The 15,920-nt window shown below is 31.9% G+C and overlaps 1 protein-coding gene across 3 annotated transcripts in view; it reads left to right on the plus strand.

The window, feature by feature from the left end:
• The window catches only part of LOC106124830 (band 4.1-like protein 4), a 48,292-nt gene that overhangs the window by 13,873 nt on the left and 18,499 nt on the right, over nucleotides 1-15,920 (plus strand). For all 3 annotated transcript variants that reach the window (XM_013321820.1, XM_013321818.1, XM_013321819.1), the window contains exons 3-5: nucleotides 5,338-5,442; nucleotides 5,760-5,881; nucleotides 11,899-11,996. In XM_013321820.1, coding sequence (XP_013177274.1) covers nucleotides 5,338-5,442; nucleotides 5,760-5,881; nucleotides 11,899-11,996 — 325 coding nt within the window. The remainder of the gene's footprint in view (nucleotides 1-5,337; nucleotides 5,443-5,759; nucleotides 5,882-11,898; nucleotides 11,997-15,920) is intronic.

Below are 15,920 nucleotides of genomic sequence, written 5' to 3' on the forward strand. Positions count from 1 at the left end.
GGGGCCGACACTTATCCGGACACAGTCGCTATAACTTCGCGACATAACCGTAAACAACGGTCCAATTGTTATAGATATTCTTTTCCCCGGACCGAAATCCTTCGCGTAAGTTGATCGTCAAACAAATTCCAGAGATATATATTGGACTAGAATCGCCAATTCGGGCAAAGTGGAAGCGACGAGAGTTCGACTTTTCCAGCTAAATTGTATGGTTATTTTAGATAAATCGTCGCCCTTCCCAGAGTTTTCCTATCTACAAAGGGCCATTTGTCTCAAACGGATCCAGTCAAACTTTCCTCTTTTCTCATAACGGACAAATTGGATTGTGCGCTAAGAATTTATTGCTCAAACTATTTACATATTCACTTAAAGGATTGATTTAAAATTGTTTCCTTTTTTATTTAGTCAACAAAGCCAATGACAGCGTATCTTACGACTTACAAATATCAGCAATAGCGTGAACAAAAGTGTTTTTCATTAATATTTATTAAGTTCCAAATAAATTGAAGAGTTATTAATATTATCTACATAAGTGCTAGTATGTACATAGTCGGACCTATTTGTATAACAAACAAAGGTTCCCAGCCTGGTGATGCCACTTAATGATGTATTGAGGATCAAAACTCGTAAACAAATATTTTTATTTTCGTGTAAAATGTAATGGATGATATTTGTATCCGAATGTGTGTCAACAAGATTATTTTCGTAATAAAAAAGCTGTTTTAACAGTACCCTCCGTAATACTCGGGTGAGTATTGATGCGGAAGAAATGAAACAGAAGTGCCAGGTAGAAATTCATAATCTCATTTAATACTCCTCAGAGTTGGGTTTGTCTTTTTTTACAATTTATTCGAATGTGACATTTGAATTTTATTCAATAAATAAAATATGTTTCAGAAAATGAAAAAGGTGATTGTATTTTATAACGAGTTTTTATAAGCAACTAGCTGTCGCCCGCGACTCCGTCCTCGCGGAATTAAAAAAAAAAAACTTTATTAGTAACCTATGTGTTCTTCCAGAATTTGTTCTACATCTATGCCAAAATTGTATCGGCACCCGTACAGCCGTTCTGGAGATACCTTCAAACAAACATCCATCCATCCATTCAAACATTGGCATTTATAATATTGGTAAGATAAGATATAATATTACTAAGAAGTAAGGGGTAAGATTTCAGGAAAAGAAAATAGGATAATTTTTTCGCAACCATACACAATTGTTAATTTAAAACTGAAACAATTAAAATAAATAAATAAATATGCTACAAGAAGAGTCACAAAAGGTACAAAATCAAGACAGTCGTTTAACACAGACGGAATGAGAATAGTCCATTCTCTGTAGTCTCGTACGTCTCGACTGGTTGAACGAGTGTCGAAGAAATTGTCCTGTAATTTAGGAAACGTAGTATAGAGGAGATGGAGGTCGGGTACTCGGGAGTGGTGTGGGCAAATTGAGGCGACGGCATTTCACGTTTCAGCGGACAAATGCACTTCGCGCCTCGCACTGCTTTATCAGTCTCGTTCTTATTGCTGGCTTGTTTTTTCTTGGATTGTTACATTATAGATTGACTTAGTTTACTTTCTTCGCGTTCAATATAGTAACTTATTTTACTGATATTCTAAGATAGAAGAACCGGATTGCTTGATAACTTTCGATTCCTTTTCCCAGAAAAATATTAGATTTGAGTATAAATAAAAAGGAATATAGAATTGAAAGCTTACCTAATGACTTATGTGTCTACACACTACTCAAATGAGGGAGAAGGACCGCTACTACGTCTTCAAAACCACTCTTTTGTGCGACGGTGATTTCTGCAAAATTTTACTGTCAAACTATACAACGGGCTATGTCCTCTGTTTACGTAAACTTCGTGTGTATATATCTAGACGGCTGGTTGTATGTGTCGCGATGGTAAATTGAGTCGACGGCATTTCACGTCTCAGTGCACAACTACACTTCGCGCCACGCGCCTCTATCGGTGTCGTCTTTATTGTCTGCTAGTTGTGTCTTCACTTTTTTATCAAACAACTATAAAACGTTCTCACTCTCATTTCCCGTGCAATAGATATTTAAGATCCTGAATTCAAAGGTATAAATCAGTATTTTCTCATTCAGCGTCAATTGGACACTAACGCAGACTCTAAACATAGATTTTTAGTATTGAACCTACACTAGGGGGACCACTTAAAGACTCTAATTGCGGTAGTTATCAAGTACCACATTTCACTTAAGTGTTCGTACGGTGCACAATGCTTTGCATTAAATCTGACTATACTATTAAAATACTTTTACCCTTTATTATCACCCTAGTCTTAGGTCATATATTTTAAAATGTATGATCCATGACCTTAGTAGTATTTGCTTTTTAACATTTATTTTATTTACATTTAAATTTCACATATTGTTTTCAATACTCGCTGCATGTAACGTAACTTGTGTAATATATTCGCGTAAAACAATACTTGAACGTACTTACACATATGCAAGCGACAGTTTCAACAATGGAGTTCAGTTGCAAAAGCGCTTGTTAGTGGTTACACGAGCTACGGTAGCCGCCTCAAAGATCAGTGTTAAAATAATGAGCGGTATACCTCTGTAAAATTATTTATAACATATGTAGCTTCAGTCGCGAATAAAAAGTAGCCTATGTTATTCGATGATAGAACAGCTTTATATTAGTGGCCAATAGTTATGAATTTTCCAAACAAAAATTAAACAAAAAGTTTTCTCTTTTTGAAAATATTAATAATCAATAGTTTGTTATTCAAAAACGCATCATGTAATTTCAATTAACAAAAAAACAAAGCTTCCTTTCCTTTCATTCGTTATTCGTTTTATTCATAAACAAGATATATTGTTAAAGAAAATTATTACCATCATTATAAATGAAAGTTAAATTAAAATCAATTAAGTACAAAGTTCTCGAAGACGTTTTCTCGAAAGTTTCCCTCCAATGATAGATCTAATTAGTTTTTTGCAGTCTTGAGGGCTCTGCCTGATAGCACATTCTTTGAAAGTGGACTAAGTACGCATGTCTTTGAAGGGAAGTCTAATAAATACCGATCTTTCTTCACATCCATATTGGTTCTAACAACCTGTATACGTCAGTGTTAATTGCTTCTATCGCCAGTATTTACAAGCGGAAACATTCTCAATGGAATAATTAATGAACGCCAGCGGAAAAAGGAAACAGAACCGTATATGATTTATCACAATTCTAAGAAGTGAAAGAAATATTAATCGAAATATCGATAACAATGTTTCAGTAATTGTAGCAAGAATCGAATGTCACCATACAATCGTTCTATACGGAATGGTATTGGAACAAATTGGACCGTATGTATTGTTTGATCGAGGTTACGTTTTGAGCTGTCAATGTACTTTCTTTTTTAGTATATTTTGCACTTTTTATTAAAATGTAGCCTGTATTTTTCTTATTTTTTTTTTGTTTTTCAACTTTGAATCATTTACTTAAATGGATATTCTACTTTCGAAGAAATCTTTGCCTCTAGCTACTTAAAAAATATTGCAATTATGTTTTATTTTATTTTATTTATATTTGACGTATGATCATCACACTTAAATGAAATTCTGTCTGTCAGATTATAAGATTGCTGGCCATTTACCGAGCTGAAAGTAATTTGCTGAGAACAGACGAGGCTCCGTTATTAAATCATTTATTATTCAGATCAACGAACTGTTTCGTCTGTTTTTATCCATAAAGGTAAATGTACTACGTATGGATATTGTTTTAGGGCAACATATTACGTTCCAGTTGAGAAAACTTTGTGTTTATAATCCGATTAAATTAAATGAGTTGTGTACTATTTCGTATAAAATCGGTTTTGAGGATTTTATTCCATTTAGTTTATATAGTGAATTGACTTTTAGAAAATCATTTCTATTCGTAAATACAAAATGTAATAAGGTTTCTGTCCAACTATTAATAATTTATTATTAACACAAGTAATTTTCAGTAGCAACATAACTACAATACTAATTTAAATAATTTATTTATATTAATTTTATTGGCATTCTTGGTTGTAATTTACATAAATTTAATGATTTAATGGCTTCAGAAATCAATCAAAGTGAAGAGGCATCTAAATACGTTCGTGATGTGCGTGATAGCTCCCACCAGACCCCCTATCATTATGATGCCAATGCCATATCACCAACTACTGGTGTTACCACCCTACCATCGCGTGCGAATGAGCTTAATTGACGAAAGTCAGGCATCGAGAAATTCTAATTTGTACCATACTCGTTTCGGTATCGTGGGAATATGGAGCGGTCGCGATTTTTTACGCTTTCGTTTTGCTTTTATTACTATGTCTGTAGAACATCGAGTTTTTTAAACTTTGATTTAATTTTTCATACTCACGATGCATTTTGTTTCATACTAGACCAATATAGTCCGAAGCTTTTTCCTCCGTGTATAGCTAATAATGAAGATATGTTATAACAACTAGAATAATTACCGTCTTTTTATAATTATTTAATAGTTATATGTGAATTGTTAGGTATTTAAAAAGTAAAAATAAATATATTCGTTGTTACATTATTAAATGTTTTACTAAGCGAAGTACTTCAAATTGAATTTCATCATAAAATTATGCCCCTAAGCACGAATTAAGTTAAAAGAAATTGTATATCTAACGGTTGATTAAGTTGACTCTCACAGGGAATTTCACGGAGCCGGAGGCGAAGGCATTTCAGTTCACCAAATTATACCTCAGCATTCATCCCGAACATTTGAGATGAGAGCTTTTATTAACAGCTACTTTATTGCCTTAAGTAACAACGAAGTATATTTGAGAAGCATTTTCCTGTAGAGGATTTAAAAGAAATTGTATAAGTACTTATAATTTACTTTAATTTAAACGAGTATATTGAAATATTATCTCAAACATAACCAGCCTATTTGTTGAAATTCAACACTTGTGTATATACCCTTATTGACATCTCCTTTACTCTTTGTGAAGAAAGCAAGATGGAAATATGTTTTAATACGAAACAAATACAGTATGATTGTCTTTGAACTTATGTAATAAATGGTATATTATATAATAATACTTTGATGTTTTTGTCTTATAAATTTGGAAACATATCACTCTTGTTACCTAAAGAAGATAAAGATGCGAATGATATGAGATTTGTTGATTTCATTTCACAAATCCAATAAGGAAAATCTCAAGTTATCTATTTCAAATATCATATCCATGTAACATACAAGTAGGAAGCAAATTTAAATAATATTATTATTTTTGTATTTTCTTCAACATCATATATGTAGTTGTTGTTTTCAATGATATTTATAAAGAGATTTGTTCACAGGACAACAGCACCGGCCAAGCGCTCCTCGACGTGGTGTTTAGGCATTTAGATCTTTTAGAAACAGCTTATTTCGGTCTTCGCTATGTGGATCAAGATAACCAAACGGTAAGAACATTTTTTCTTTTGAAAATGTTTCTTATGTTATAGCAGCATATTTAAACATATATGTTATTTTGTATGAGCCGATGTTTGTTGACAAATATTAATGATAAAAGTAAAAATGATATGCTAGCTGTCGCCTCCGACTCTGTCCGTGCGGAATTAAAACAAACTTCCAGACTATGATCTACATCTATGACAAATCCATCCATCTAATCATTCGCATTTATAATATTAGTAAGATAAATTATAACAAATAAAATAAAGTTGTTAAAAACAGCTTATGTAATAAAAACAAAATACATAAAAATGAACTTGTTTAGCACTGGTTGGACGCGGGCCGGAAGCTCCGACGCCAGCTTCGTGGCTCCGATTCGCACACCTTTTACTTCGGAGTCAAATTCTACGCAGCCGACCCGTGCAAGTTATTAGAAGAAATCACCAGGTAATACTTTGTTTGTCTAATTTTTTAAATTTTACTGGTAGTAAGTGTTAAAGTTAGACGAACTTGTGTCAAAAAGATTGGTGGAGATTTTAAAAGTTCAATCGCTCTTTTATATTCATTGATAAGAAACATGGAATAACATATTAGATGAAGGAATTTAATTGAATACATAGAAAATGAAAAGGTTATCGTGCCCATTCCAAACGGAATAACTTTCGTCACTCCAATTTCAAAGTTTAGGTTGCAATTTATATAGGTATAATAATTTTGTGATAACACGAAGTTCGAATTCGTAAGATATTGAATTCGGGCAAATTGTTGTAACGAAATTATTAACTCTGAACATAAAATGGGTTTACGGAAATCCTGTTGATGCTGCCAATTTACTGAGTTTGAAAGGCAATAGAAAAAAAAAACCTATATCTACATATATTTCGTATTTGCTACACAATCTTTGCTGGAAATATCGATATGTTTTGGAATCGCTAAGATACGTTTGAAATTAATTGCTTCACATTTAAAAGCAGTAGAAATGTTTATTTACGTGGTTCAGATCAAAGTAAACGATAAAATGGTAGCTTGTGTTGATACTATAAGTGGATACGCCTCGATTTCTATTCATCCTGTTCGTAATTCGCCCTCAATTAGGATAGAGCAGAAAACTTTCTGCGTTATTTATGTATTTTATTTGCTATATAATATTAGTTTTGTACATAATTATTATACACGTAATAGAGTTTACTGTTATGTTTTAAATGGTCAGTAATGCATTGATAACAGTTATAATTACCAATTTACATTTTCGTCTACGTTCAAAAACATATTAGATCAAAAATTTTATTAGTAATAGACACATATATTTTTGTGTATATTTTATTTTTTAATATCTATTATATGTTATTGGATTTCTTTTTGTTCTATAGCTTTTGACATCAATCACGTAGTACTTATTTCTCTGACGAGTTTCTATAAGCAATTGCATCTATTCATATAGGAACTCGTCAGAGAAACTTCTTAGTACGAGATGGTATCTTCGTTAAGTGTCAACAAATTAACGATTATTGGCTTTGCTAACGTGATAATGACTTTCGTTCTTCAACGTAGGGTCCTTTAGAATTAAAAGAAACATAGAACCATTAAATTCTGGAGCTGATAGAAATGATATACGTAACACAAGAAATCTAGATTTCTCCAGTTTTAATATATTTTTTTTTCGTTTTCGCAAGTGACACTGTAGTCATGTAATATAGTATAGAATGGTCATGTTTTATGTAGATTAAAGTTAGAGGGAAGAAATTAAATTTACATGAACATTAATCCCCGCAGAGCGGTATATTGGAGGCCTGTTCACTTATTACGGCTCTAATGGCCACTTTGGATTTAACGTCATTCCCTAACTACCAGGCATTGTGCTCGTAGAATATAATTATTTATGATTACAGCATTAAATCTGGTTCTTAGTTACCGTGGAAAACCTATATTAAGTTAAGATTGATTATATTCATAACTTTAATCTTTTGTTATATTTACATATTGACGTTGATTAGCTTATCAAAGAAGAAAATATTAAATTTACTATTTGCCTATCGACGGTCCCTACGTAAACTAAAGTAACTGAAGAAATCAAATTTTACCAGAGAGCGCTTTAAACATTCAAACTTGTGAAACTCGACTTATATATTATATATTATTCTGGAAAATTAAGGAAATAACCAAAAAAAGTCATGTTATGGATAATTAAACTTATTTACTTTTACTGTGCAAAATAAAATAATAACATTACGTACCTATGCCTACTTAATTTTATTTATGTGATCAAATGCTTAACTGACATAATTACAATTCATGAAAAATTGTATCTATATAATTTGGAACTAATGCTACCAGAAATATAGATTTCAAATAAAAAAAACTGCGATTGGAGTATTTGTCTAGTTGTTATATTATTATATTTCTGTATGATGTTTTATGTGTGGCATAATGTCGTAATATCTACCTTACAGCACATTAATATCAAGCTTTGAGGGACGGAATACGACAATAAAATACATCTGCTCACTCCACGTGCCACACTCATATTGAAAGCTGTGTCAGCATAGCATTTTATTGCCCTATAATATCCACACAACTTTACTTATAGTCTTACTAGCTATCGCCTGAGACTCCGTCCGCACGGAATAAAAAAAAGAAGTAGTAGCCAATGTGTTTTGCCAGACTATATTATACATCTATGAAAAAAATCATCAAGATCCGTTAAACTGTTTGGGAGATACCTTTAAACAAACATCCATCCATCCATTCACCTAAACATTCGCAGTTATAAAATTAGTATAATAGTGATGTAATGAATTTGTGTGGCTATTCTTTAAATGTTTGATTAAAATTTAATTAATAATTTGAAGTACTTATAAGTCTTTTCAGAAGTTAATTCATTATTAATGCAACAGAAAGGTGTTAATAACAGTTTTGGATATAAGTCTCGTCTCTTACAAACTTTATATTAGTTAAATCCACGAAAGTTTAAACTTATATAACACTAGCAATCGCCTGGACTCCGTCCGCGCGGAATTATAAAAAAAATCTTAATTAGCCTATGTGTTCTTCCAGACTATGTTCTACATTCATGGCAAATTTCATCGAGATCCGTTCTGTCGTTCTGAAGGTACCTTCAAACAAACCATCCATCCATCCATCTTTACATTCGCATTTATAATATTAGTAAGATTAGTTGTTGTTAAATACCACGATATATAATGTTAACTTTGCCTGAACCCTGACAAAGTACATAATACTTAGTCTCCGAACGTCTTAAATGTTCCTGGCCCCTTTGAGAGGCAAGTCTTTACTAGAGCTTCTTAACCTTAGTTACACAATCCCGTTAGCTGTCACAAAGGATTCCTTTCCATTGTCGGCACGAAGGCAATTTTTGAGTAACGGATCCCTATTAAACTTATAACCTCTCCAAAATACCTACAAAATTCAATCTACGCGGTAATATGACTTTGAATATATTTTTCTTTCATCTAGATTTATTCTTGCTTGGTTATTTTATTTTGATGAAAAAATAATATGCATATAAGTATTAAATTTATTAATTTGAGAACTAGCAGTAGCTATGAATATACTATCGATTTAATCCAGATTTATATGTAAAATAGCGTGCGTGTTTCAGGGTAACCAAAACTCTGACAGTAGATAAAAATAAATAGCAATATCAACGTCACAAGACTTCAGGTTAAATTCTTTCTATGAGCCTTTCCTGTGCGACGTCTTTCAAGTAACAATGACTTCTTTTAAGTAAGTTTGTTTATTCTGAATACCTTAAGTAATCGAATGCGAGCAGCTAACTTTGTCTTTGTTCCTTTGACTGTGGAGACTTGTGCTTAAGCAGTCCGGGGAAATGAAATCCTGGCGGGAATTGTGTAGACGGCTTAGACGGCGGGCCTGAGATTCTCGACGCGACGCGTTCCTCTTTAAATGGATGTCCTTAGTGCGCCAATTGTCGTCTGATACTCGTACGTATACGTTTTGAGTTGTAATTTGAAATGTGTGTACTAAACGGCACATCTTTGTGTGTGACTTAAAAGAGCTTTTATAAAGGAAATGCAGTTAATGTTACAATGTAACAATACTACTCGTGAATTGGACGGTATATTTTAATAATGTAATTAAATAAAAAGAAAGTCTGAGCTCTACTAAGTACAAAATAAATGAAATTTTGTTTTGCAATTAAGACTATTCAATGAATTATCTATACAAGAAGTAACTCTCCAATGAAATAAAGCAAAATGTTAATCAATTTTCTATCTCATATTAAAATAGCTCTAATTAATATTCATCTAGTTTTGGCGCACATTATGAAACATTTCATTTCAATATCGTTGTTTATAGTTACTGTAGGGTGTTAGAGTCATTACTCAGGTTGGGAGATGACAACGCGGCGGCAGCAAGGCGGGTGCGGGCGGTGATACCATAACAGATAGGCCTTTTCATCGACCGACCGATGTTTCAATAAACAAGCCATCCGACTCAACGGGACCATCAAAGCACGCGTCTAATAAATATCACTTTGTAAACATAGTCATAACGGCGAAGTGTTTTCGCTGTTACATTTTGGTTTATTTTGGGCGTATTCTAAATCAAAGTTCTTTAGAACTTGGTGGTAGTTTTTCTATGTAATTGCTGTGCATTAATTTAAATAAGAAAGGAAGAAAGGATAGGGAAGGAAGAATTTTAGGAATTTTTTAAAACAATTGCTTATGTAAATGTTCGTAAAAATACAATGATTTTAATTATTTATTTTTAATATCTTTATGGGAAATATAAAGAACATTAGAACTTATATGTATGTCCGGTAAAAATAAAAACAAGTAATAATGCTAAGTAATTCTGAACTCTACCACTGCTAGAAAATAAGATTGCGAACGTATGATTTTATATATAATATTAAATGAGATTCTTTTTAAAAGTTAATATCGAGTAAGAGTGTGGTGGTTAAGGAAGTGCGCGCTCTCAGCGCCCTCTGGCCCGCGATCTCGTAAACAGGGGCTAAAATAAAACGAATGAATGAACCACGCTGGCATTAGAGTACTCGACTTATGGCAACCTTTGAAAACATTCGTGAAACTTTTCATTTAAAACATTTTTAATTGGATACATTCACGATAGTGTCATTCTTAGTATTTTTAACGAACATTACGGGTGCGATATATGTTAAGTTAATAATTTTATAGGTATAAACAATTTCATTTAAGTATTCTTTCTAGACATATCTTTTATTTTTAGGCATTATACAGCGGTAAATGTGTGTAAGGGACACGTCATCATTGTTATAAGTGCGTCACAAGTATTTTCTTATTTATTTCTTAAAAATAATTAATAACAAAAACATTTATTTATCTTATATTTTGTACTTCCACGTTTAGTCCTTTAACCTTTTATACTAATAAGTATATTCTGATAATAGTTTTCGTAAATGAACGAGAAATGACTTTATGTTGAGCACATGTGTGCAACAGATACGGTCTTTTGTTAACGGCTGTGTAACCTAATTCTGCTCCTTCCTACACACAACAGGCAATTTGGCAAATGTTCCGAGTGCTTTGCTGACGGTCTCTACATAAATTACGAATTAGCCGTCCACTCAAACATATAATATATTTAATGTTTATATATTTTATTATAGTACTATGTACTATATAAAGTTCGACAGTCAAATGTTGTACGCTCTTAACTATATATTAAATCAATTACTTTGTTTTTAAAATCTTATTTCTTGTTCGCAAATTTAATTTTACCTTCGGTCCCTTTAAAGTACAGAAACTGGGAAATATCCATATTCATTATGTCAATGATGACATTCCTTGTTTAGAAACTTCAAAGACGGAGAACCGGAAATATTTTATCAAAATTTTGTTATTACCCTGTCGACGGCCCCCTGTCGCTTCCACTGAGTCTTAGCCCCTGCGTCTGTGCGGTGAAAGCGTCTTTCCCTTTAGGTAAAGGCCGCTGTTTAATACTCGTAAAATCTTTGAAAATCTTCGCCATGATGGTCTTTTAATATTTAATTTCCTTTTAAGGGCTATATTTCTTAGAGCCTTTTACTAAGCTCACTTTGACGTGTAGAAAGAAATAAAACGTTACTGTTTCCTCATAATGCATTCCTTTTATTATGGATTTACTTAATTCATTAGACTTTTAGTTTCACGGTCTTATAAATATTAAGAGTATTTGAGTACTTTCATTGAGAATGTTGATAACAAAAATAATAATTAATGTTAAGTTGTAATTTCAAAGCTTTTTAAAGCACTTAAAGTGTATTAATTTATAATAAATTAGTACTAAAAATTCTTTTTAATTTCACTCTTTTACGAGTAAAAGTAGGTTATAGTTTTTGAAGAGAAACTTTCATTTTATAGAAATTATTTTCATTGTACCAAAAAAATAAATAAAAAAGAAAATAAATATTATAGTTCTGGGTTGAGAAATATTCTAACTACAATTTATTTTCCGTCCAGGTATCAATTATTCCTTCAGCTGAAGCAGGATGTCCTTCGCGGTCGCCTGCCAGTGGGTTTCGAGCTCGCCGCAGAACTGGCTGCATACGTCCTACAATGTAAGTACTTCCCACTTGTCTGATTGTGAATAGTAAATTGGTAAAACCGTCCGTTTGTCAAATGACAAACGAACGGTTTTATGGACGAATGTCCAGAAAAATAGAAAAACTTCGGCAAATTGCATATTGACTGAAACGATTTAAAAAGTGACATGTTATATTTCCGTTGAGAAAGTCAATTTGTAAATGATTTTGTTTGTTGTGTGTGTTAACTCGTCTTTTCAATTTGCAAAGGCAAATTAAAAACGGCCTGTGTACACAATTTGTCGGTGACAAATACAACCGCTATTTCGGCACCGGTGAATTGTGAACTGGTATAGTCGGAGCTTTGTTGGGGAAAATGACTCCTATTTTAAGTTAAGTGTTCTCAGTATACAAAGGCTTTGTTGGAAAAGATAGCTAATTCACGAGATTATTTGGTATACGGCCTTTGTTCTTGGTATTTATCTTTTGTAATTAAATACAAGTAAGAAGGCAAATTAAAACTTTTAGGAGTTAAGGTAGGTAAAATTATTTTTGTTTAATATTCCACCTTTGTTAGGTAATTTTTATAATAGAAAATTATAATGTCTTCATTAATTTTCAAAAGTATATTTAAATAAGCTGTTATAGAGGTTTTTACTATTTCATATTGGCATACTATTAAATCTTAATAATCCAGTTTACGAACGTGACGAGCCTTATTTCAATTTCAGGTAGAAAATTCTAAAGACTTAAATGAATAAAACAGCAGTTTGCGATATTTCAGTTCAAGCTATAAAATTTTTTTTTTATTTTTTTTTTCAATTCATAATCGCAACATAAATGTCACATTAAATTCTGCATAATATTTCTACGCGATTTAATTATGTGGTAATATTTATCGCGTTTTAAAATTCTTTTAAAATCCACATCTTTTTAAATGGAATAATGTTCTAACGTTTCAAATATGCATCATTCACGCAAAAATCAAGCAACATTTCCGACCATAAAGTTGTCAACTTTGTTTGTACTCGGAAAGTAGGTGAGTTTTTTACGTTCAACGTAGACTCGTCCCGATATACTGAAGTTTGCTTGTTTTTCGTCGGCAGTTTAACAGTTCGACTCTTCCCCGGCTTTTACGTGAATGGGCCGTCGTTGCTCTTTGGGTCGACGAGTGCCGACGATGTCAATTACTTGATTTAGCTACGTTATTTTGCGGTGCGCGAAATGCTTTCCATCAATCGACGCTTTGAAATCTAGATTTATGTTTACTTTATGATAGAGTGTTGACTTGCAAATTGATTCATACACACAACTACAATGATTAGTGGCAAAAAAAAAATCTTTACAATGATATTTCTTAAGTAAAAAAAACCATCGCATATTGATTACTATTGTTTCAGTAAGTTCAGTCTTTAAAATTTGAATTATATTTAGATTAATTAATCTTTGCCTTTAGAAGTTTTCACTTCCACTCAGAAGTTTTCTATTGCGTAGAATTAGATTACATTTTAATTGTATTGTTCAGTTTTCATTATAATTAAAACGTCAGATATTATCCTAGTTCCGTTGCTATTCAAACTAAATTCCTATAAAAGGAGTAATAGTGAAACAAGAATTTTAATAATGTGGGTTAATTTACGTAATGTTTACCGTAACAATCGCTGCAATGTTCCATAACATTAATGTACACGGTACACGGTACTGAATAACAATAACGCCCTGAGGCTTGTTCGAGGACATTGACTCAGCTATGGGCATTGTGTTGTTTCAATTCAATATTGCTACTGTCAATTGACGTACCTCGTTCCTGGTAATAATTAATTATAGAAATGTTCGTGTCACATGTTAACTTACTTTGTGTTTACGATTTAACTAATTTACGTATTGTAACACTTCAAATCTTAATATGTTTTAATATAAAGAGTCGCTTTTTGTTTATAACACAGTTTTGTATGTATCAGATTATGTTTTTAATAACCTCAATAACCTTAAAATTCCTTAAGTAATAATAAATAATAATCACTGTTTTTTATAATATAAAAATGCTTTAAGTTAAACAATGAAAGGAAGACGTTCACAACTAAGTAGTTATTTCTCGATTGAAACATTTTTAATACGAATCAATAAAAACATATATTTCATTAATTAATTAAAAATCAACAAAACATAAAAAGAGGCAAGATACACAAGTGAACTAAAAAGATCGCCTTTGTAAAGCAAAGAAGCATTCGTCGGGGTTTTTGCAATACGTTCGATTGGCCCATTGTCCGGGCATTAGGCACGAGTCACGAGACACGAGGCACTGGGCATATCGTTGTGTCTGTCTTGTTCAGTCCACTCACTAACAATCGTTCGAGCCAATCTTAAAGAACAAGCATTTGAGATGTCTATCGTGGACATAAAAGAAAACTTTATATCTATTCAATTAACGTTACAAAGATATAAAGATTTAACTTTGACTCGAATAGTATCTTTTTACAAGCTTTCAAACATTAAAACTTGTATTAAATCAATACCTACTTATGCAAGTATACTCTTAAGCTTTATGTCTTTGACGCAGATTAGCGAATAACAATTAGACATAATTAAGTCTCCTCATTCGTAATAATTAATGTGGAATCGATATACAATATTGATGGTTAACGAGATGATAATAAATTAAGAAACTAGCTGTCGCCCGCGACTCCGTCCGCATGGATATAAAAAAAAACTAAAAAAAATACAATAATAAATGAATAAATAGTATCCTATGTCCGTCTCCTGGCTCTAAGCTACCTCCTCATCAATTTTCAACCATATCGGTAAAACCGTTCTTGAGTTAAAAATAGTGGAAGTAACACGACTTTCTTTTATATATATATATATATATATATATATATATATATATATATATATATATATATATATATATAGATATGTGATGTTTAAAACAATTTAGAAATCTTTTATCATAGTATGTAAATTAGATTACATTATTTAGCTATTTAAATTTATTTAATTTAAAAAAAAAATATTTAAGCTATAATAATAAGCGACATTGTAGAGCCAAAGATAGACCATCCCACGGCCAAATTTCCTTACATATGGCAACAAAATGCAGATGTGCTGTTACTACGCAATGTTAGTTACGAAGTATAGTAGTCGTAATTTTTAACAAAGTATTTTATCGGGGCTATACACTTTTACATTAATTTTGATGTAAATTAATAAATTAGTACTTAATCTAAGAGATTACAAGGGATAATTTAGATATATCGTTTGCATATCTTATTTATCTTGACTATGTAAAGCATCGTTTTAGCTTTAATATAGAGATAATTGCTACTGTTTGGTTGAAGTGATTTGCCTTGCCCATTGTAATAAGAGCGGTAGAGGTATGCTTGTGATATCAATGCGTCATCCGAGAGGCAAATGAGCCATCAGCGCCGGTCCATCGTTTGCATCTAATCTCGCTTGTATCCGCGACCCTTGCGGTTTGCTTTAGGGTAGCCATAATATTTTAGGAAAGGCTTGACCCAAAAGACAAGTAGGGTTAAGAGGATAATCCTGACTGTATAACATAATCTATATTACTTTTCACAATGAGTTCTTTGAAAAGAATGAATATTTGTTTGTATTTTGTCCGTGTCCATAAATTCGCAATTTATTATATGCATTTTAACATAACGCGCAATATTATTAATAAATAGAAAATAAAAGTATCAAAATAAATAAATAAATAAAATTTATTATCATTTCAGTTATTTTATTATTGATTATTACAAAAATAATAATTTAATTGCAGTCAGTTTATTACTAAACTGATTTTTATCATTTTATCTACCACAGGAAAGTACCTCATCGATACTAGGTATAGTAGTATGCGTAGAAGACTTATACAGTGAAGCAAAAAGATTCATGATTAAACGTGTTATTTCTTTTTAATCCGATGGCTAATGGTGTCGTCAATTCAATGGGTGT

The sequence above is a fragment of the Papilio xuthus genome, unplaced genomic scaffold (assembly GCF_000836235.2).
Source record: "Papilio xuthus unplaced genomic scaffold, Pxut_1.1 DF825946.1, whole genome shotgun sequence".
In the NCBI taxonomy this organism is placed as follows: Eukaryota; Metazoa; Arthropoda; class Insecta; order Lepidoptera; family Papilionidae; genus Papilio; species Papilio xuthus.